At 42.4% G+C, this 23,986-nt stretch overlaps 1 protein-coding gene across 5 annotated transcripts in view; it reads left to right on the top strand.

Annotated features, from left to right (window-relative positions):
• GTF2E1 (general transcription factor IIE subunit 1) overlaps window positions 1-23,986 on the top strand; it is a 54,861-nt gene that overhangs the window by 25,871 nt on the left and 5,004 nt on the right. For all 5 annotated transcript variants that reach the window (XM_030471474.1, XM_030471471.1, XM_030471473.1 and 2 more), the window contains 2 exons: window positions 17,796-17,997; window positions 22,643-22,890. In XM_030471474.1, coding sequence (XP_030327334.1) covers window positions 17,796-17,997; window positions 22,643-22,890 — 450 coding nt within the window. The remainder of the gene's footprint in view (window positions 1-17,795; window positions 17,998-22,642; window positions 22,891-23,986) is intronic.

Genomic DNA, 23,986 nt, shown 5'->3' with positions numbered 1-23,986 from the left:
TGGACAGAGCCTTGGATGACATGGTCTAGCGTGAGGCATCCCTGCCCACGGGGTGATCTTAAGGTCCTTTCCAACCCAAACCATTCTGTGATTCTATGAAGAAAATATTTTTCGTACTATTAATAAAAAATATTTATAACCCAGTTTTTCGTCTTTATCTCAACCTATTTTAATTTTTGTGAATGCTTTTTGAAGTACATATTACAGTAGTGCATGGATGTAATTTATAAGTAAGTATCCTTATTTTGAGGGGGATGATAAATGTTTTACTGATGGGGTGTGCAGTCGAAACATTTTGGGTATCAGTGATCTGGAGCTTCAGATTTCCTCCTTTCACTTCCAAAGATAGCTTCCAGTCCCTTGCCCAGTGCCAGCATTGTTTCGTCTTGGAATTGTTTTACATTTTGAAAATCCAGAGCATCATCATTTTGTTAAATCAGCCTCTGGATTTGTTGATCAGTTTGGAAGGCAGTGTTTGGTGCTCTTTAGAAGGCTTGCCTGGTTTTCAATAAAGCACCTTGATCTCTTGCTGACTGCTTTTGTCAAAAACCTGAATGTTTCTTCTTGCTTCCACTGAAATCTTTTGTCTGGCTTTCCTTGACCCTGAAGTAAATCCTTTATAAGTAGTGAATACTTTGTTGTGAAGTGTAGAGAGATTTGGCTTGCATCTTTGACCTGTATCGCGGTGTTTTTCTGAATTTCTTTGGATGTGCATCCGGCAGACAATGAATAGATTAAATGGGGATGGCTGTGACTTTTACATGATGAACTAGCTGAAAGGTAGTCCTTGGAGCACACAGAAGAGGATGCCACTAACTCTCTAGTGTTGTTCTTCATCTTGTGCCCAAGGAGAATTGAGAGTGTTCTGGTTTGGGATTGCAGTGATAACAAGTGGTTGCTTTAGTGCCTGCTTCCCATTAAAAGCTCTGCTTTTCTCAGTGCAGAAAGCAAGGGGTGCAGGTGTCTGCAGAGTGAGGTTGTGTGGTTTGGGGTTTTGCTTTTGTTTTTATTCTCTCTTTGGCTTATTTAGTCATAGCTCTAAGGCAGAACATCCCTTGGTCTTTGTTGTTCAAACGGAACCAGAACAAACTGCTTCATTCCCTAGATTGTGAATGAGGCAAAATTGATTTGAAACTATTTTGGAAAATGCAAGGTTTTTGTTAAAAGGAAAGCTGTTGCAAAAGGAATAGAGAGGATCTTGGAGTGTATCAATAAGGAAATTGTGGATGGAGACTTGCTCTGTAAAAAGGTATATTTAATACAAGAATAGAGAAGTACTCGGAATATTGGTTTTGTTGCATACTCTGCTGCTAGTGAAGGGAGCCTTGTGGACTAGTAACCCTCCTGTCCATGTCTGGTTTTAAGCATCTTAAGTCCAGTGGGAAGAGCCCTCTCAGCTGTCATGTGTGCCATATGAATGCCACTTTAATTCTGTGACTCTGGAAGGCCTTTTAAACTGGCACATGTTAAAATCAAGCTCACATATGGTCTGGTGTATGTTAAACTTCTCTTTTGTATAGAACAGACCAACCCAGGAGTGACACTGAACTGTCCTACAAAAATAATAGGATTTAGTTTTCATTAAGAAAGCTATTCAGTAAAAAAAAATAATATAAAATTATAAACCCAAACTCTGTCACTTGGTCTTAAAACAGTTTTTATGCCAGTCATTATTATTCAACTGTATTTTTAAAACCACCTATAGCAAACCAAGATCACAAATACTTTGGCTCAGATTCTGGACAGTGTTTTGAGTGTGAACTTTTGGTAGCAATCCTTATCTGTAACTTTTTGTATTCACCCCTGAAGCTGCTTAAAAGTGCAAAGGATCAAGAATGTTGCCAGTTTGGGGTTTTTAGGGGTGCTCACTTAAATGAATTCAAGCTGGATTAATCTCTCTTCCCTCCCACTTTCAAATCAGCAAGTTCACTCTATTGAGAGTGTCCCAAAGGGTGAATGCACATCTTACAGCATACCTTGTGAGTGTGCTAGGAGCAACAGAAAAGAACGTGAGGATCAAGAATTCCTCATAGGATTCAACCTGCAATGTGATACTCTTCTTTCAAGCTGCATGTGTTGGGAGACTGGGAAAACAGGACAAAAGCATCATGAGATGTTCAGTGCTGAGTCAGACATGAAATACTGTGTTAAAGTAAAAAGCACTGCTGTGAGTTTCACTGAAAGAGGTTAGCAGATGGTCTGTGTCAGTGATGTGTGAGGCGCTGGTACAAGTGCTTGCTATGATCCCAGTAAGAAAGGTGTTAAGACTCTGTGAGGTATTGACTAAAATAGCATTTATTGGAATGAACAAGAAGGAGAGGGCAAATGGATAATCTTACATCCCTTCCAGTGTTGGGAATTTCATGTCGTGCAGCATCGGGCAGACCTCCAGTTGGGACACAGCACAATGTGCAGAACCTCTTGTGTGGAGAGAGCTGCCAGCATGATGGTCTTCAGCATTCTTATGGGAGCTTTTGTATGAAGAATATTTTATCAGTAATTTTTGCTGTTGAGCAAAATAAAGCTTGCATAAGAGTGTGCTGCTTCACTGTAAGGTAAAGACATGGTGGTGTATACTGCCTTAGCATCCTCTGGTATGATGAACTGGCCAGGTTTATCCTGCAGCCAGGGTGTATGTGCAGCACAGCACAGGCTGCGGCTGCTCCCCTGAATTGTTCTCTGGATCACTGAGTGTATGAAGTAATGTGGTTAGGATCACTACAGAATGCAACTGTTGAGACAAAGCAGCCTGCATTGTTCCTGCAGCAAGGGAAAGGTGTATCTCACAGCTCTCAAATGACTGCTGCGCTTGCAAAAGGGTGGTTGACCTGATCATTTGCAGTGATTCTAGCCTCTTCGAAAGGGGCCAGATTGTCCCTCTATATGCATGGAGTTTGCATATGGAACCAATTCTTTCTGGACCCTGTTTTTGCACCCCTTACAGGTTAGTTTGAGTAAGGAGTGCAGTGCCTCAGAGGTGGTGTGCAGGTACCCTTCACTTACTGTGGCCCTGGCTTACTGGCTTTCAGCATAAGCATAGTGGAAGAATATATGCTAAAATTAACAATCTGTTGATTAAAATGTCCAGAAGAAAGCCTGAAACGAGATAAAGCACTTCTTTGTGAACCAGAACGATGATGCAGAATCCTATTTTCTAAGGAAAGCTGGTGTTAGCAATGTTATTTATTAAACAGCCCTCGGAGGTGGGAGAAAAATTCTGTTTGAATTTTTCTGTTGACAATTTTATGCTTATGGCTTTAAAAATGTTGTGTTTGTTTCTGCTTTAAAAAGTAGGTACAAAGTAGGGAATGAGTGTACAGTAAAAGATATCTGCATTTCAGAATGTGCTGAAGGCTATTTTCAGATACAGTGTAGGGCTAGATGAGATAGCCCATCAGCCTATTCTAAAGCAGGATAAATTTAACCTCCGTGGCTAGCATATTCCAGGCTTATTATAATCAGTTTGTCTTAATACCCTAACCTAAAGGTTTTTTACCCTAAATTAAATCTGTGAGTAATCTTTTGTGTGTACGTGTGAAATTGAAGAACAGTTTGTCACTGTTTTCATTACTGTAACATACTAAATATCCAAAATTTTATGTTCCCTACCACCACCTTCTTAAAACAAAACAAGTCTTTCCATTTTTTCCCTAATGAAACGTGTTAAGCTGTGTCATTTTGTTCCTTTGGAATTGTTACGGTTGGTCCCCATCTTCAGGTATGGGATCTGAAGCTACAACTGGTTTCTCAGCAGAGGTATCCATAGGGCAGAATAAAGCAGGATAGCATTAGCGTTGTCTCATGCTTTGCATGACATATTTATTAATAGACATAGCAGCCAAATTTTCTTCTTGTTTTTTCAGCACAAAACTGTTGGTTGCTGGTTTTGTCCTCTGGTACAAACGCGAGTTTTTTGCAGTGTGCTGCCCAAACGATTATCCCCTTCTGGCCTAATCTAATAGCTGTCTTTCAGCACTTACAGGAGATGACCAGGAAGACAAAGTCAGGATCTTCACAGTGGTGCCTGGTGGGAGGACAAGAGGTGGTGGCTGTAAATCGAAGCAAGGGGTTCCAAGCTGATATAAGACCTTTTCACCATGAGGAGGATGGTCAAGCAAGTGCAGCAGGTTGCCCAGAGAGGTTGTGCTTGGAAGGTTTCATGTCTGGATAAAGTCATGAGCAGTCAAGTCTGATTACGCTGGTTTGAGCAGGAGGCTGGACTGCTAAGGTTCCTCTACATTTCTACTCTTTCTCAGATCCCTCAGAACTTCTCTTTCTGTCCTTTGTGTTTATCCTTCTGAGATTTTGACAGTTCTTCATATCCCAGAGACTGCTTTCAACAGTTCCCTGTTTTCTGTGGGGTAATCATCATCAGATCTTGCTGACAGTACATCAAAGATGTGTAGTTCATTTTACCAACTGTACAAAGCTTTACGCTCCACCTGGTTTCTAAGTCTCTGTTACAACATGACATCAGTTTCCACATATATCATTGTCCGCCTGCAGTTTGCTGGTGACACCACCACTTCTCAGCAGTGGCATAGCCACAGTGTCACTGTTACTGTCACTCCTGGACTGTACTTCTGTGCCTGAAAGCGAGTGTGATGGCAGCCAACAGGGCCATGCAGTTATAAAATTAACCTCCTCATTCCTTTATGACTTTATCAAGCCTGTGCTCATGTCCTTCCCATGGCTCTCATCTTGCTTCCCATACTGATGTAACCATCTTGGTGTTCCACTTCAAGTTAATGAATCAAGTTCATGCTACACAAGGGCTGTCACAGGTTGAGGCTAACTGGCACAAGAGCACAGCTCGCTTGGGGCCCTGTCTGGTTGTGAATGCTGTATTATTTTAACTTTCAGAGGTGAATTGCAGTGATCAAAAAGGCTTTTAATGCTGTAATTTTGCATGGGCCTCAGCAAATGCAGGGATTCATATTCCCATCAGTAAATGGTCAACATGCATCACCTCCCCCTACTCTACCACGTTGGACCATTTAACATTATCAAACTTGCCCAAAGAACTGAAAAACCAGCAGGCACTCCATGTCTGTTGGAAGAGAACAGGCAGTTGCCTGCCCCTGTGGTGAAGAAGTGATTTTTCTTTCCTCTGATCCTGCATTTATCCATCCGTCTATTTCCTATCCACTGTGATGCTCGGGGACACACGCATGGACGTTCCCCCTTCACCCCCTGCCTCACAGCACACCAATTCCAGGGGGACGGGTGCCGTTCCTGTCACGCCGCTGCACTGGAGGGACCAATGGGCTGGTTAAAAATAAATCTGGGAGCAGATGGTGAGGCAGATTATTGTTCATCCTAGGGTGATGATGATGGTGTGCCAGCTAACTGCTGGTTGTCTATCAGAATTAATCAGGAGCTGTCGTGGCACATGATCAGTGAAGCCACTGCTCCCCCTGGGAAAAGGGAAGGAAGAGCAGAGAAGCAGCTCTGTAAAATGAGTGTTTGGAGAAGCGCTTGGTTTTGAGGATACGAGAAGTTTCTGATGGAGAAAAGACTACATAAAAAGAAAAAACAGGAATGTTTTTATATATTTTTTTAATGTACTCACACTCTTTTGTATATCTGCAGCTATGCCTAGCTCCTAAAAACATTTAAGAGGTCTGTAGGACCTTTACAATCACTAGCCACAAGGACAATATGAAACATTATCCATGGACGTGCCTGGTTTGGGTTTGTGATTTGTGTCAGAGGAAAAGACTTGACACTTGCTGTGCTTGAAACACTTCACAAATGTTAATTCTCTGTACACTCACAAAACAGACTAGGTGAATGCTGGCTCAACCATTGAGCTGAAAGGCAGTATCAGAGATACAACTCCAGAGTTGTGATGCTTCAGGAATCTGAAAGGTAGTTTATACATGTTACCTTTGTGGGAATTTTTTCCTGTTTGACTAAAGAGATTGAGGAAATAGTATGAGAATGAACAGATATTTTGTTTGATCAAATTAAGAACTATAATAGGGAGTACATTTTTGGTTATTGTTTCGTAATGGAAATCAACAGTAAATTTTGATCACTTAGTCCACTTAGATAACCTGTCAGTCTGTTTTGTTAGCCTAGTAACCTTTGCTAAACTACATTTCTTATTTCATGTCCTCAGCTTCTATTGTCCAGGCTGCCATGGCATCTCCTTTCAGTGTACATTCAGTCTGGTGTCCAAAGATACATTTTGCTGGGGTGCAGTTATGCAAAAACTTATGCTTTTGTTTTGAACGATGTTTCAGGTGGTACATTAAGTACTTTCTGTCTAAGACTGTCAGGTCTGTGCAGTCTGCCTTAAGTAGCACATTCTTCACAAACATACATTGTAAAATACAAAAGGTGGGATAAAATTTGCTCTTTGTTCATGTTTTAAAACTGCTCTTCTTTTACGCCTTCTTTTTCAATGGTAGTGCTGGTTTAAGGTTGTAAAGAGGTATTTCCTATGCAAAATAACCTGAAGGCTCCATCTGCATGTAACAGTGAATAGAAGACAAGGCAAGGCTGAATTAAACTTCTTCAGCTCTTATTTTTCCTGTGATCTGACCTGAGATGTTAGCAGTAAGAAGAAAGTCACTTAAAGCAGAAATAAGAGAGAATGACATAAAGAGGCATGGTCCCACTGGACTCTCAAAATTTGCAGGTGTCAGGAAGGCTTTTTATTGCTTTGCCTGGCATTACCATAATCTTCATCAATATCCCTCTTTAACAGTTGCATGAGTGGAATGGCAAATCAGTATTGGGTTTTCTGCAACAGCAGTGATCTGTAGGTCAGGAACACTGGTAAAATACTCCTGATACTAACAAGTCCTTTTTTGTTGCTGGTGTTGCAAATGATGAGAATGGAACTAAATTACTGGTTTATTTCTTGTTATGCATAGGTCAGGCTGGACTCTAAAACTAGTCTCAGTGGCTTTGTCTCTGATCAATTCTCCTGGGTGCTACTGCAAGAAGGTCAGACTCTCAGTATTTCGCATCTCTAGCACCTGGAATGTCCTGTCTTACTTACTTTTTAAGTAAGTGAAATAATCTCAGGCACCAGTTCATTTCATTGTCTTTGCCCTTGCAAAGTGTTTCTTTTGGCAAGCAAGTCACTGGAGCCAGAGGACAGTTTAAAGAAAGTTAGGTGCATGTGTGATGGCTTGCTCTTTAAATCTCTTTAAGTCATTGGATGCTGGTAAGATGAGGTTATGTACAAACCCTGTTAGTGTAGGGGTGCCTGGCTCCATCGGTGAACGTTACTCATTTATACCATGATATCTGTGATGAGAGATATTTTTCATCTAAAAAGAGCAGTAATTGAAAACAGCACGTCCTTTCCAAGCAGGAAATAGAGGTAGGAGTGCTGGGAATTTGGTCTTTGAGGGGTTGTTAGCAGAAGGCTTGTTACCAGAAATCCTGTTTTTTCACATGTGCCCATGGCACTTGCAACTGTTTTACTAGGCTGTGCTGTCATTTTAGTCCCTCTCACCTATGTAGGCACATATGGTTTCCATTGCGTGAGTCAAAAGAAAAGAGATAGATAAGGTTGTTCTCTTGGGAGGTAAATAAATCTCCCCTATTGCTTCTTTCTCTGAGGCAGCAGTGTCAGGGAGAGCCACCCAGACCTCAGTCCTGGCTTCACACAAGATCCTGCCCAGTGTCATGGGCCAGCATTTGAGCAGCCTCAGCAATTTCTCCTGCACATTTCACTTGGTGCCCTGTTATTCCCATCCCCACCACTTTCTTTTCCTCATGTTAGCTTCCCTTCGTGTTCCAGGTTACCTCCTGGCATCCGTGTCACTCTTTCACTTAGAAACTGCCAGCTTTTTTCTCTCCATGGCAATTCTGGCACCACCCTGCAGTTTGGAGTCCCAAGGAGCCTCTTTCCATTTGCTCTCTCTTCTATTTAACGAGAAAATGGGTTCCTTCCTGCCAGCCACTGCCTCAGCCACGAAGCACTGCCCGAGCTTTCAGAGCCACTCCAGTTACTCTAATGGCCTTGCATGGACAGAGAGGGAAGAAGGGTGGTTAGGCACTGAGTGCACTGTCTTTGGAGGGAGCTTTGGACTACTCTTCCCTCCCTTCTGCCAGCACTGGCCACAGCACTGAGCGCTGGGTTATGTACAGGGCTTCCTGCAGGTGGGATTTGGCTTGGCTGTAAATCCTTTCCCATCTGGAAGAGGTGGCATTACCTGGACTGATTTGGGGTGTCTCGTGTGGCATGCCTAGTTTTCACAAGGAAGAGGGGAAAGATATCTTCTTTGAGAGTAAAGAACTTTTGCATGAAGGAGTTTTTAAAAGGCATAGTATTAAGGAGAAAAGAGAAGAGAGGGTGGCATAACTATCCAGAAAAATCTCTAAAGGTACAAAAAAGAACACACGGATAATCCAGTTTTCTTGATGGGGGGTAACAAGTAAGGCTTCATGTGAGAAATATGAAAAGATTCAATAGATTTATAAAACCACTGTGTAAGGCAGCAGTTAAAAGGTGGGACTTCCAGGCAAAGGGTAGGTGCCCAAGTTTCAGAAGAGGATCTGTTAGCTGTTGGATAGCTGAAGATACAAATGAGTTTTGTTGAAGATGCTAGCTTGTGTCACCCTCTGTATTCCCAGCAAAATGTGAATTGCAAAAAGGCAACTGGAAAGCAGTACTCATTCTGAACACATACTAGTGTACATTGTTGCAGTGCTGGGCACCTTTCAAAAACTGCAGGCTAGGAGCTTGATCTCTTCCACTAGTAAATAGCTGGCGAGTGTTGCCCATGAGCTATTCCAGACCTTCAGGAAGGAGGGTGACATCTGTTTTGATAATGGGCCGTCTTTGTTCTTAAGTACCCAGCATCTGAAAAACCTACTTTGTTCGTTGTGAGGGGCCTCCAAAGCCTCTTGGAAAACAAAAAGGGAAAAGCAGACTGAAGAGCAGCTTGTCCTCTTGGTGTTGTGTGATGCCATTGAGAATAAGGCTGGGAAAAACGTGCTGGCTTGGAGCTTGCTTCCTTGCTTTCTCCTTCTCACCGCTGCCAGCCGCTGCCATCCCGAGGCTCAGCACTGCTTGAAGCGCTGGTATGGAAACACATGCTTCTGACATTGCCCCATTTGCCTTTCAACTACTTACTGCCTTGGGACGATGGTTTAAGGATTTCATTCTTGTTCTTTGTTCTTGAATAGATATCTTGTGTGTACACGAACAGATTTGCATGAAATACATCCACAGCATATTCCTTTGGGTACCCTTCTTTTTCACTGGAGTTTATTACAATGAGGAGAAAATGACATTTTGTTTTTTGGCTATTAATCTCTGTTGTTCTCTGTTGGTGGCCCTAGTATCTTTGTGGAGGAAGCATATGCAGTAGGGAATTTTTCTTGCTACACATTAACTCTGAAGAGAATTTGAAAGTAAAGGGTTTCAGTTGTTGGCATTTCTGAGCCACCACCTATTGAATATGAAGCCTTTTGGGATTACAAGTATCATGGTAGGTATGCCGGAGTTGTATATATCTCTCCTCAGGGAATCTGTCCTATGTTACTCAAGGGATTCAGTAGTGACAGCAAACATGGAAGAATAGATCTCTTCCAGAAGAAGACTTGTGTGGTTTAACAAATGGATCTCAGGCATGGGAAGTATTCCATGTTTGCCCTTGCCTGAAACAGGGGGGTCTGGAATGAGCCTCTGAAACCTTCTGTTTCCCTGTCACTAAGTGTTTAAGATTTTCAGGGAAGAAAAATGCTGTCCTTATGTATTCGAAGGTGCTGCCAAGGGTATCTTATATCAGCAATTCCTACTTTTATTGTTAACAGCAAGGTTCATTTTGTGCCGAGAGGGTCCAGAACAAGTGCTGGACACTATTTGTGACCATCTGTAATAACATTCCAGCACCACTATTTTTCCAAATTGTGGCCAGGATAATGTAACTGCCTGAGTAAAATCTGCTCTGCAGATGAACAGAAAGACCTTCTGTTTCCAGGACTGCCAGTCCCTCAGTTTTTATACGTTTACACACTGCTCTCAGGGAGAATAAATAATACATGAACATATGCACTGGCTAAGTGAAATTTCCTTCTGATTATAGTAAGACACTGGTTAATAGCAGTTATAAAATACATTTCTTTCATCTTTTGCTAATCCTGCTGCGTGTTTAAGAGCGTGCCTTTGTATCTTTTTTGTGTTGTAAGTTGCCATCTTGGTTTTGGTTTTAAACAAATTGTTTTGATCATTTTGCATATGTTGGTAAGTTGCAGGTTTGGCACAATTACCTCATCTGAGTCAGAAATAGTGCTCCTGCATAAATGCCCTTAAATGCTGTGTCGGCTATATCTATTTTACAATAATAGAAGCTTTGAAAAGCAACTGATTGACATTAATCCCAAATGAAATGTTTACTCTCTGTTTAATACCTGATGGGCAATTCAATATTCTACATCTATATTAAACAAGAAAAATATTTAAGCATTATTAAGGCTCAAAATCATGTCCTCAAAAGTCAGGGTTATATTTTGGGGTGCATGTATTATGAAATAGTGTTAAATTGTATGATCAAATACTGGGTTTTGCACTGAATTCATGGAGTACACCTTTTTTGAAGGCTGATTTGGAGCCTTCAAAAGAGTATATAAGTAGAGTTTAGGAGAGTCCTTCCGAAACCTGCCAGACATGTGGACTAGACAGTTGAATGCGTTCCAAGGACCTGGACTTTATCCTCTTGTCTCCACCATACAGTCCCATTTCATATTGGACAGGTCACTGAAAACAAGCTGTTTGCAGGTGAACAATCCTTGCTCATTCTCTTACTCACAGCAACCCATCTTAAAACCTTATGGTCCAACACTGAGAAGTATCGATCTCCTAGCTGTTGGCTCAATAGGATTTATGCTAGAATATGTACAGACCTGGGAGAACTGAATCTAGATTTGGGGCATATAAAGTTAAAAGGAAATCCCCCCCTCCCCCTTCATTTTAGGGTCTTGATCCTGTTTGTAAACAGTAGATTACACAAACTCCTTGTGAATTCTTAGGAATTAAGATATTGCGGAAAAATTCATAGAGAGATTAAAATCTCTCTTCAGATAACAGTGTTAGTTACAGTATTTGTTCCTAGCCCCGTTTTTAACTGAACTGCTGTGCTTGACATTTTATAAACGTGCATTCCACACACTCCTCGCTCATCTGAGGCAGAATGGGATTTAAAAGATGTTTTAGCAAATTTCAGTCTAGGATCTGATAACAGGACACGTCAGGCAGCCTTTAGTATTGGTTGTTGCTATCCTTCCTGCCCATAATCCTAATTGTGTGTACGCGGTGGTACCTCTTCAGGACAGGAGGAGAGCGATAAAGGAGATGCTATACTTTCTTAGCTTGTTATGAGGAGAGCTGTCAGTTTTGGGGGCAGGATGCTGTATTTAGCTGTCCATGTTCATGTCTGCTAAGGCTTCATCTAGCAAGAGTCACGATTTGTTTCACAGGGGTGCTGCATACTCAGCTTCAAGCTAGAGCCATTGCACTGACCATCTTCTCTGGGCAGCACTGTCCCACGTACTTTTTGGTTCTATGCTCTCAGATATCACCCACGTGTTCTGGTTTTGCTCTGTAACCATCTCTGACCAGTGTTACTCAATGTTAGCTCAGTTTCAATGTACTTTATCTTTTCTATAGTTAGAAATTTTAAAGCAAGCTTTTTTCGGACTGGGATGAAGCCTGATGCATTCTGGGTTTCAATGGCAAAGCTGCAATTTCAATTGCAGAAATGGGGTAGGCAAATCTGTCCGAAATGCTGACATACCCTACACATGTTCCAGTGTTTGTTCTTGTACCATAAGAAGCTCTGACAACAGTGTCTGCTCTGGACTATCCCAAACAGGATATTAGTCCAAATAGGACTAATACAAAACCATACATTTTCTGTGTCTCATTTCAAGTGCTGCAGTCAGCCCTGGGCTGTGGAGTGTCCCCAAGAGCTTGAGATCCAGTGGCCCATGAAACCTGTCTCAGAAAGATGAGATGTGGCATTACGTTTTATGCAACACACTGTGCTCTGTAATTGGCTCTTCTAATGCATCTGTAGGACACTGAATTATTTGCAAGAGATAACAATATTGCTGTGGTGGTCAGGAGATGGATTTTGTTGGTGGATTTCTCTATTTTTTGCCTAAAGCAACAGGGGTTTGGAAGTCAAATGCGAATACAAATGTGCTTGGGGCTATAGGTCTCTAAGACGGGGAAAGAGATGGGGCCAGGGAAGGCTACTTCATAAACTCAACACGAGATTCATCCTTCTGTGGGGCAGGGGCATATTTCCCACTTGGACACACTGGGTTGCTTTCTCATTGAGATGGTGAGGACAGTTTGATGAGAGCTGAGAAGTCTGTTTAAGTCTGGGAGTCACAAAAGATCAACAGCTCCTACTGTCTAATCTGCATTATCATTAATCCACTTAACATCAACTGTTTTAACTCTGTTACTAGCTCAGGCCATTAAGGTCATTAAAACTTTCTTTGCTTTAATTTAACCCCTTGGGTTTTGCTACTTCTGGAGGAGAGTATCCTTACATCCTAACATGGAGTATGTTATGGCAACTAATGATCCGGGTCTGTTGTAGCCACTCGGCCAACTGTTTGTGTCTTTAGTGATTCAGGAGAGAAGTGCCTTTAGGTGCTGTTGTAAGCAGTCCTGTAAATCTTGAAAATCAATGAGAAATGAAGTTAATTATAATTTGTACTGACAGCACTCCCTATTACTTAGGTTGCTAAGTATTTCCATTATATGAGCTTGGATCGTTTGTGGAGGGCGGGCGTAGGAATTGCTCTGAGTTTTTTTGCTGTTCAAAACTTTGTCAAATACTTATGCTGAGGGGTTTGGGGTTTTTTTTTTCCATTCTGTGCATCTGACTAAATTTAAATTGCTTAGGAAAATTCAAGCAAAAACCAGTATTGAAGAATGGGCTGATGAGAAGATGGAAGAGGAGACCGGAGAAATGTATATTCCTTTGCCTTGTGTTCTATTGTTCTGAACAACAGGTTGTTCTGTGAAAAGAGCTTCCATCTCTCTGGCTTCAAACAGGAAATGAGTTTGATGACCAGGGCTCAAATTAAGAAGCAGAATTAGCTGATCAAAGAGTGTGGGGCAGAGAGGCAGAGTGTGGCAAAATCAGTCCAGAAGCAGAAGGGTGGACAGAGTCTGAGAGTGAGAGAAGCTCAGGCTGAGAAAGCAGGATTTGATAGACCAAGACTTGCTAGCAAGGAGAATAGGACATCAGAGTGGGGATAAGCCCAGAACTGGGATAGGAGCAGATGGGAAGAGCTGGGTAGAAAACCTCAGGCTTGGGGCTAGCAGGTTCCCGCTAAGTACATCTCTTCCAAAGCCTAGAGGAGAACCCAAGGTGTTTCCTTCTCATCCTTCCTTTGTTGCCAGGCAGCAAGCTGGCAAGGCATCCTGCTCCTCGGGCAGCACTAGCAGGTTGTCATCTTCTCTTTGTTGGGTCAAGTGGTGGAGGCTTGTGCAGAACTGAGGGCTCGAGGTCTGCTGCCAGCATGGCATCAATGGCGGGAGGCATTTATCTGGCTTCCTGTTGGTAGGAACCAAGGAAACTCCTGTCCTTTAGGGTCTTAGTACTGTCATTTTAACATCAGATGAAGCATTCGGGGTTAGGGAGTGCTTATGCATCCTGTAACTTTTTCTCTGCAACATATTTGTTTTTCCACACAAAACGTGCTTCGCTCAGTGAGAGAGGAGCTGTGTGCATATAATGCACTTTTTGTCTGGCTTGCTGCAGAAGGAAAAACATACAGTGTGAGAGTCAGGGAATTACTTGAAGAAAGTGGCTGTAGTACCCACAGGAACATGATCCGATCCTCCAGGCCAGCTGAGTTTGTGTTGTGTTGGACTAGTCATTTTGACCTAATCTTTTCAAAGGCTATCATTAGCTGTTACATCTAACTTGTTTGAGGTGCTTGGTTCTAGAGCCTGGAAGAAGATGGGTAGAAGTACTGGATGCTCTTTTCTGAAACAGAGGTTTCAGGGGAAAGCATTTTATAGGCATCTCAAATCAGCAAATACTTCTGAAATTGTGCCATCTGTGCCTCAGCTCACTCTCCATGTAATGATGATAATGCTACTTCTGAAAGAAGGTTGTGGGAGATTTGGAAAATAAATTAGCTTAATGCTTTGTGATGCAGTCAAGAATGGGATGAGGATGAAGGCTGGAGGAATAAAAAGGAGCTGAAATACTATAAAGTACAGTGTTAGGCACCTAGCATCTAACACAAATGTCTTCCATAACCATGGAGTTTTCCAGTTTCAACTGGAAACTAAAAGGAGGAAGGAACATCTGGGAGCATTGCTAGATCTTGTGATAATTGAGGCAGCACTTTCATGACCTGTTACGCTGTGATCTTAAAAGGTCTCAGTGGCTATCAGAGAAGCACTAATACTGATGGGCTTTTGGGAGAACTCATCTGGACACTCGTGTATACTTCCAGCTTTACAGCAGAAAGATGAGAGCAACTGGAGACAAGTGCCTGATGAGGCTGATAGCATGGCTGGAGGAATGGGGGGCTGGTTTTAAAAGGCAAAGAAAAACGTGTGGCTTATTGAGCCTTGCAAAATGAAGATGGTAGGATGAGGAAGATGGCAGTTTGTAAATATACCCGAAGGATTAACAGCAAGATGGAAGCTAGCTGAGCTGAGGTCCAGTTTTTGGCACAACAGTAAATAGGTTTGAAATGGATGGGAATAAGTTAAGGTTGAAAATGGAATAGTTTGTAAGTATCAGAGTAGTGAGAGTCTGGGGCAGTATCGCAAAGAACAGAGTGGAAGGATGACACCTCGTTGGGCTGGAGGTAAGGCTTTTGAACTCTTTGAGAAGGATGTGAGCAGGACCTGGGCTCTGATTCAGAGGGCTGTACCCAGTTCAAGGTGTTAATTATAGCAGATGCAGCACGCACGCTTGGCCATCATGCAGGCAATGCGTATGGGCAGTTGACCTTTTCCTTCTCTCAAGTGAAATCAAGTCATTAGGAATTGTCTCTAAATATCCTGGCCTTATACTTCAGAGCTTGAGCTGCTCTTTAATCTTAGTATGCCCTGGGGAGCCAGATTACCAGCGTGTCTGCCCTGGAGACTCTGGGAGGAGATGAGATGATCTCTTTCAGATGGCTGGTTTTTAACGTGCAGCCAAAGAGGTCTGTTGAGTGCCTGAGCATGTGTGCAAAGGAGCATGTATGCACCCTCCATTAGTATTTCCAAGATGCAGCAAAGCATCATGTCTCTTTGCTCCAGGATATCTACTTGTCCTGGTTTATGCAACATATTTGAATGGAAAACTATCAGGTGTAAGGGCTGAAGGAAGAAATACATCATCAGAGTGGGAGCGTTGCCATTCTCAGCCTTTGGATGGTCTCCCTTCATGTTTGTCACATGCAATTCATATCTGTAAGGAACATGTGTCACTGCTGATGTGATGTGCCGTGTCATAAAAGCTCTGGTGACATTTTGTGACTTCTTAGAGTCTAACAAAAGAGGCTTGCAACGTATAAATGCCATCTGCCATGGCAAAGTAACTTTCCAGTTCTCTAGTAGTATATGTCTCTTGTGAAATGCTGCATCACCTCAAAAAAAATCAGCATATTAATGGAAGAAACTTGTCATTTCACTCATTCCCAGATTCTTTATATAATTCATCTAGTAACTTCTTCTGCTTATGAAGAACCCTGGTGGAAGTTGCAGCTATCTATGATAGCTTTAGGAGTTCTCTTTCATTAGAGCTGTATTTACTTTCTGATTTTGTGGTACTCGGAATTGGAACTGTTCTCCCTATGATCTCAGTCTTCTGCAAATACTCATGGGGTTCACAGATGGAAGCGTGAAAAGTCTGAGCTGCCTCGGGAACATGTAACAGGACTTTTGGGGGGGTGTAAAAAGAGGGAAATTTTCCTCATTAACCTGTGTTTGTTCACTTAGTCCATTATGGGAACTCGGATGTGTTAATTATTTTTAATTGATTCAACTTGTTTGCTGGTGTGTCATGCTGATAACCTCAGATGTAGGATAAGGAGACCAAGCTTCAGCTTCAGTTTTTGCCAGTCTGACAGCTTTTGAATCAGTAGGGGCAATTTTTACAGCCTGACAATATAAGCAGAGTGTTCCATGCTTGGATGGGAGAGAAGAGCACTTTATCCCCTTACCGTTTACTTTGCATACTGCTGCTGTTGGGTGCTTTAGCTTTTACACGTAGATAAAACAAACTTCCTAAAGAGAGTTGCTGCAGGAAATGTGTACATATTACAGGCCACATATACAACACACTTGCATTAATAGATGAGTAACACTGAGCAAAAGCTACTTCAGATGGTGCCAAGATAGAAAACTGCATCTTTACAGACTGTGGTGAGAGGCAACAGATCTACCTCTTGTCATAAACAGTACTTCTATGTGTTTTCCAAGAAGCATTGTCTAGCCCTCACGGCCATCAGTGAAGAAGTTAGGTCTGGTTTTATCGCTGTATTACAGGCAGAGGAGGAGGTACACTGAAAAATTAAGTGACAAGACTAGCAAATCTGTGTAAGCAGCAAAAAACATGACATGAGAAGCCCTGGCTTGCCAGCCTCTCTCATTACATCATCCCCTGTGTGCCCTGGGCAAACCCCAGTCTTTTGACTGTGTTTCTACATGGCATCAGTGATATAGCAGGCTTCAATACTGAAACTTATTCTGATTTTTAGACATAAGCTTATAATTTCCCTGATATGGCCTACCCTCAAGCTCCCTGTTGGTATAAATGTCTTCATTGAGGTATTGAAAGATGATGCTAAATGTGTATAGGTGTCACAGAATGGATGAATAAAAAATCACACAAGAAATGAAGCCTGTGAGCATTGCTCTGGATGTAAGTGTTCTGAGGAGGCAGCGTTACCTTCTCACTCCAAGGATAAGTCATTACCCTGTGCTGCTCCCCTCATAGTGGACCATATGGTAAGGTCCTACTGTGCTTTATGCTGCCTTAAGGGTCCTCCTCACAGATGGAGTGATGAAACTGAAAAGCCTGCTGTGCAGGAGTTCAGCAGGGGGTCTTGTAACTGCACTGCCATAGAACCATTTCAGTTGCCTTTATGTTTGACCTGTTTTTGTAGATCCTGATGAGGTCTGTAAACCCATCTTAACTGCCATTCACACAATGCTTATCTTGCCATTCTTAATTTCAATAAGTTAATATGGGGGTTAGGTGGGATAAGTTTTTGCGTTTGCTGCTCTGCATTAATGACTGTTTTTCATGTTTTATCCCTCAAGCAGAAGGAGAAGCCATCTTTTTGCATTAGTTGCAGAGTGAAAATGGTTATACTAGCAGTTACTGCAGGCTGTTTGGCGCAGTGTAAAACTGTACCCTATTTCATTGGGAAATTAGCCTGTTCTTGGGGTCTGGGAGATACCAGTGCAAGCACCTGAAACAGACAATATTTGAACTCCTAGGAGTATATTGTATAGCTTTTTATCACAGCCCAGTCGTAGCTGGCATTTAAAATGTGCATCAAGAAAGAGGGATTGAGATTAGGAGATGTCTCAGTAAAGGTACTGCAGCACATCTGGGCTTTTCAGAGCGAGAAACTGTACCCAGCTGGGTATCACTGGATAGCATCAAAATGCTTGCTTTGTTACCTGCTTAAGGAATAACCAGGTACACTGTGTGTGGGGAAAGATTGTCGGGGGGAAAAGCTATTTAGCATCAAGTTAAAGGAAACAGCAAAACACTGCTGTTCAAAAGGCTGTATAGAGCCAGACCTGCTGCTTTCCTTTCAATGCTTAGCAACTTCTTTCGTTTTAGGAACTTTCCGATGTACTTTCTGTGAGACTGAAGTGGAAGAAGATGAGTCGGCAATGCCTAAAAAGGATGCAAGGACGCTGGTGGCAAGATTCAATGAGCAGATTGAGCCCATTTATGCACTGCTTCGTGAGACAGAAGACGTTAATTTAGCCTATGAAATCCTGGAGCCAGAACCCACAGAGATTCCTGCCCTGAAGCAGAGGTAGGAACACACCTGGTCTTCTCTCACTGTGCTGCTTCCTTGTAGTGCATTCGTCTGCCCTGTGAGGCTTTCCCAAACCTTGCACAGCCTCTGGCTGCATTGAGGACTTACTTGTTCAGTGCCGACTATGCAAGCAACTCCCAGATTCCCCGAGGAATGCATAGTTTATAAGGAGACAAAGGGCCATAACCATTTTTTACAAGACAGGGCAAAGGACTGTTCCTCTGGTCAGGTAGTTTTTTGGGGGGTGCAGTACTCAAATGACCTGCTGTTTGCTGTGCTGCAGCTGATATGTGCACCAAGCCCTTGCCCAGTACTTAAGAAAAGGAAATTGCAACCATTTGGCAAAGCTCTGAAAGTGCCATCTGCACTCGCTTCTTTCTCTCAAACCCTTACCTTTCATCTATTCCTTTTGCTTCTACCCAGCTTTTGAAACTAAGTTATCTGCATTCTATACTTCATGTTTCGAATACATATATAACGACATTCTAGTTCAAAGACATTACTTGTAAAAAGGGTGGTTTTTATTTCTTTCTCCTTCTTGTTATATGCCTCTTATTTTTGGGAGGAGGCCATGTTATAGTCAAAAACTCTTTTAAAATGTTCCTACCCATGGGAAATGACACTTTCTTTCAGAACATTCCTAGCTGTACAAAAACAGATGATGTTTAAATAATGCAGCAAGATGTGGGGAGCTGTCAATTTTGTCAGCTGTGGTGAAATGTGATGCACTTCTCTGTGTTTAAGACAGAAATTAATTTAACACGTGGGGGGGAAGGGAAGTACCACAAGGGAAGCATTCCTTGAGGTGCCTTGAGGTGCTTGGCAGTACTTAATGGGAGAGCAAATGGTATGCTCTTCTTTTTTTCTCAGGCTAACCTTGAGAGATAATGTTCTTCAGATATTCATGCTAGTCAGTTTCTAATTAATATAGAAATAAACTCTTTGTCTGTCCATAGTCTTCCTCTAGCCAAGAAGGTAGCTAATTTTCCTCATCATACTAATAGAAAACAGAAGCAATATAGAGAGGAAGAGATTTTTCCAAGGTCACTCAACATGTCTTTGGTGATACAGGGAGTCTTGGAGGCTGTTATGCCCAAGCTGAATCACTAGGCTTTGCTTTAAAAACCCTTTTCTGTATTTTGAGTAGTAGAACCGGGATAACCAAAAAGAGAGTCATTTCTCAGTCTTTCCCTTCCATGCACAGGAAATTCGTGCAGCAGAAGCCTGGTGCAGTCCCATGATTAAATAGCAGCACCCACTAACTTGACTCTTAAATACTTAAAAAACATTGTAAATGATTAATTACTCTGTGCAAAGCATGACAAAATAAATAGGCAGCTTTTTAAATGCTTACTTGAACACAACTTGCTTCAGAACATACGATTTAATTATTTATCAACGCTTATTAATTCAAAGCAGCTAATTGCATGAAAACACTGCTGTGACATTTTTATTTGGGGGGGGTTATTTATTCTCTCCATTTTTATGGAGTCTTGAGTGTCTGAAGTCATTCACAAAACTCACATCTGGTGATGCTGAAACAAACGGAAAAGGTCACGAAGTGCCTGCCTCTGCTCTTTGCACTGAGACGGGCACCTTCATGTGCTTTCAGAAGAGTTACAGCCCTAAGCGACCACGCTGACATTGCATAACTGTCATTCACCTGCTGTGGGAAACTGGGCAGATCGTCATTTAAATCTTTATAAGAGGCCATTAATTTTCTTAATCTTGACAGAGCATGACTTAGCCCCACAGCCTTTGAAATAAACCTGCTTAACCTAAGCCCTTTGCTGTGGTTTTCTAAAATAGATGGATTTTAATAACCTCTCCATTTTCTTATGTCAAAATAGCATGATTTTATGTAACAAAAATCTTCACAGAATTGATTTGCTGTGGTCATGCTATAAGGGCCATGGGTTCTCTGTCGTGAAGCTGAAGCTCTTAAGAGCAGCAAAGTGAAAAAGTGAAAAGGCACAAAAGGAGTTATCCCTGTTATGCAAGACCTTTTCTTAACAGTCTGGGCAGGACTGAGATGAAAATTTCAAGTTGTTTCCCCACTGCACAGTGTGGTTTTTGTGGGCCATACCTCAGCTATGCCAAGGATTATTGATGTTGCCTTTAAAGGCAGCTCAACACTGATGAAGGGATTTCCATCAGGGTAAAACATCCAGAGGGTAACAGAGCAAATGTAGCTGCATCTGGGCCACTGAGCTGCCACAGTTCCTGATTGCAGGATGGCCATGTAAAGTCTAGAACTAGGTGGGAAAAAGCAGATCTTGGATCTGAGAGAGAGAGAGAGAGAGATTTAAGAGTGCACTCCCTTCATCTGCTCTGTGCTGCCTGCAAGGCAGCTGGCCTTTTTCTGGTGCCCAATCCACAGTGTTTAATTCTATACTTTGGAACAGGGTTGATGAACAGTCAGATCTGTTCTTGCAGTAAGGAATATTCCCATGGTCATGTAGTCTTGAGGCGTTGCACACTCCAACCCACAGTGTCTCTGAAGATGCAACACTGAAGTGAGGCACATTTGCAAAGCTCTCTGGGATCTGAAAGTAGACAGAACATGTCTAGATGGTTCCGCCTAGGTGTGGGACATTGAAGTAGATGGCTTCAAGGAATTAGTAATGTAGGTGTCTCTTAAGAGTTATTATTTTCATTTCTGAAATGTTCCTGACTTCATGTTTTACTGCTAAATGATAATGCATAGGAAAAAAAGTCCATTTCAGGTATGCTCACAGGGACCTCTGTGCAAAAGTATTATCAGGCAGCTCCTGGCACTACTGAGTATTTAGCTGTCATGCTGCAGTCGTGGGGAGGGAGAGCTTGGGAGAGAGTTGCATTGTGTATCTTATGAGGAAAGTGGATTACATAAAATTGTCAGGGAGACGCTAGTTAGAGATATCTATTGTGTGGGAAGCAGAGTGGTGCTTTTCACAGAACACACGCCTGTCTTGGAGAGCTGAAAGGTACCAACACTTGAAATAATGCACTGAGAAGAGGTCTCTGTGTGGCTCCTTAGGTTATATAAGCAATACATGTGTATGAGACTTCTGCCTCAAAATCTAAGGCTGCTGTGAAGCTTTCCTAGCAGGGATGGCTGCAGGAGAGAACGGACTAGTGTGTAGACACATGCTAACATGGGTGCCATGGAGTATTTTGCTAATAGACTCCAGCAAACTCACTACTGGGAGGCTGTGAGTAGCCCTCAATCCAAACTGTGGCTGAACACACCAGTATTGTTTTCTGGGGAAGAGATATCACCACCTATCTGCATATTTTCCCCTAACAATTCAGCAGAATTAGCCCAGCAAGCAGTGGTGAAGTCCTTGCTGAATTGAACAAATTGCATATTACTCAAGTCTTCTCCAACTGCAACCTTATTTTAAGCTTCTCAGTTGGAGGAAAGTTTGTTGGGTAGGTAGCAGGGACTGAACCATGCTCACTGATGATAACTGTCTGCTCAGCTGGCAGCAGAGCAGGGACACTGAGTATCCTTGGTAGATTTGCTTTGGACAAGAGGAGGAGTCCAGGCAGGGCTGTTAGCTGTGAAAAGCCACAGGCACCACTGACAATCAGATGACTGAAATGATATGGTTGAGGGTGGGTGCAGTCTGCAGAGAGGAGTGAGTTTCCATTCAGCTACTTTCCCTTATCAATGCATACATAGCAGCACTTGCAATACAAGCAGCTCCTTACCACCACTGTGCAGAAAATACTCCATCTGACATCCTCTTTCCATCAGATCCAAGCAGGAATGTTTCTTTCCTCCACCAGTCTCCTGAGCTAGAAGGGACTCTAGAGGAAAATGTGCTGGCTGCAGCTCCTCTCAGAAAACAGAGGAGGCCTAGGCTTTGACTGCATACCCTTCGCATCAGTCATCACCTTTCTTTCTCCAGCTTTTCCACAATGAAGATAGCTCTGTCTTGCCTCCTCCCACACACCATCACCACAAAAAGCCCTTTGCCCAGCCCTCTGGTCCTCTGGTTTGTAGGTGCCCTCTCATCTTTCTTCTCTGCCTGGACTCCCTGGTCCTCCCAATGCAGTGTCTGTGGATAGTACAGATCTCCTGTGTAATGCGGGAGATGTGACTTACCATGTGCATTGTCACTCACAATTCAAGAAAGGTTTGATCTGTGTTTTTCATGGTGAGTTAACTCCTTCACGAGTCCTGTGGTTAATAATGGTTCTCAGATGTAAGCATGCTGGCTCTCTGGGCTCTAACTTGTTTAAACTTTAGTGCTTTTTTTATGCAGTATGTTGTTTCTGTGTGAAGGCCAAAAAGAGGCTTTTCCGAATACCACATTACTGTTCGACAGTGTTTTGCTGCTCTGGCTTTTATTTCAGAGTATTCTGGGATTTTATATTCGTTTTTAAATGAGCGCATCAGCAGCTTTAGTGCTGTCTCTTCTTTTCAGTGTCTGTTGTGGAAGTTGCCATGGCTTTATGCAGGGTTTCCCATTTGAGATCCCCAAGTTCCCCAAACCAGTGAGCTGGTGTAGAAATTCTGGGCACCACATATTAGAAATGAGAATGCAAATTCTTGGTGCAGATTATGGTAGATAACTGATCATAGTATTAAGTGTTGCAATGCTGCCCAAAGAGGGCCTTGTTCTGAGTGCTCTGTTTTTATCTCTTTATGTAGCAAGGAGCGTGCAGCTGGTACTGGTTCAGGGACAGCAGCTGGCCTTGCAGGTGGGCACCATCGGGAAGCATGGACTACAAAAGGACCATCATATGAGGACTTGTATACCCAGAATGTTGTCATCAACATGGAGGACCAGGAGGATCTCAACCGGTCTGCAGGTGAAGGAAGACCAGCCAGAGAAAGGCCAATTTGGCTACGGGAGAGCACGGTGCAGGGGGCTTATGACCCTGATGAAATCAAAGATGGTAAGAAAATTCACAGAGCAGAAGTACTGCTCTGCTTACGTGATGCTTTTAGAGTGCTGTCAAAAACATGTTCCCCTGTGTGTGTACAGCTGCTGCTCCCAACACTTCAGATTTCGTCTGCTTCCCTTTGCTGTGCAAAGCACCTGTGTGTAGGTAGACGTAAAAAATCCTGGTTTATTAGATCCAGGATTGAAATCTGGGTAAAGCTGAGCTGTCCAAAAAATGGTTCCTGGGCTTCTAAAATGTTAATTATCTGTTAACATCTTCCATGTTGAAACCTTATTGCTTCTAGATGAAAGTCTTCATCTGAAAAGCTGCCTCTTTATTAGGTCACTGCTGAAAAATAACATTTATTAACATTCAGTGACTCTGAAGCCTGCCAAATCTACCAGCAGTGTTTTTGTGCTCCCAGCCTTCTTCTTGCCAATTGGTTTTCAAAATGTGTTTTATATGAAGAGTATGTCAGAAATACAGCTTCTGGAGGTACAGTAGGAAGGTCTGTCACCATGGCAGGTGAGTCTTTATTGCTTTCTGTTTCTTTCTCATTATCTTTGCTTTTATTTTTGTTCATGTTGGGCTCAGGTTGTCCATAGACCGTAGTCAAGGTCCTGTAGCCACCAGCAGAAACATTTTGCTTTGGTAAGTGTGCTCTTTAAGCTTAGCACTAAAACCAGGAAATGAAGACCTTGTCTGATTTTTACAAGAGTGAATCAGTAGGTGCAATCTTCCAAGTTGTTTGAGCATTATAGACTGAAAATGTTTGTGCTTTGGAAGGGAAGATGGAAAAGGCAACTGCATGGGTGTGCATGGGACCCAGGAAACAGCAGTGCTCCAAAGAGGAGTGAAGTATATAGGTCTAGAGGAAGTGAATAAAATGCATGTGAAATAACATTCAGAAGATATCAGATGATCTTGTTCACATGTAACGCCTTTCAAGCATACGGATCCCAAAACATTTTCCAAATAAAGAAAGTGAGGTGATTGAAACAACCTCTTCCTGCAGTCTGTAGCAGATGATGTTGTTACTCATCAGCCATGGTGAATTCGCACCCCATTTTTCTGCGAGACATTCAAGTCACCAATTCACCTGTAGTTT

The sequence above is a fragment of the Strigops habroptila genome, chromosome 2, assembly GCF_004027225.2.
Source record: "Strigops habroptila isolate Jane chromosome 2, bStrHab1.2.pri, whole genome shotgun sequence".
Classification (NCBI taxonomy): domain Eukaryota; kingdom Metazoa; phylum Chordata; class Aves; order Psittaciformes; family Psittacidae; genus Strigops; species Strigops habroptila.
This window is presented reverse-complemented; position numbering and strand designations above follow the sequence as displayed.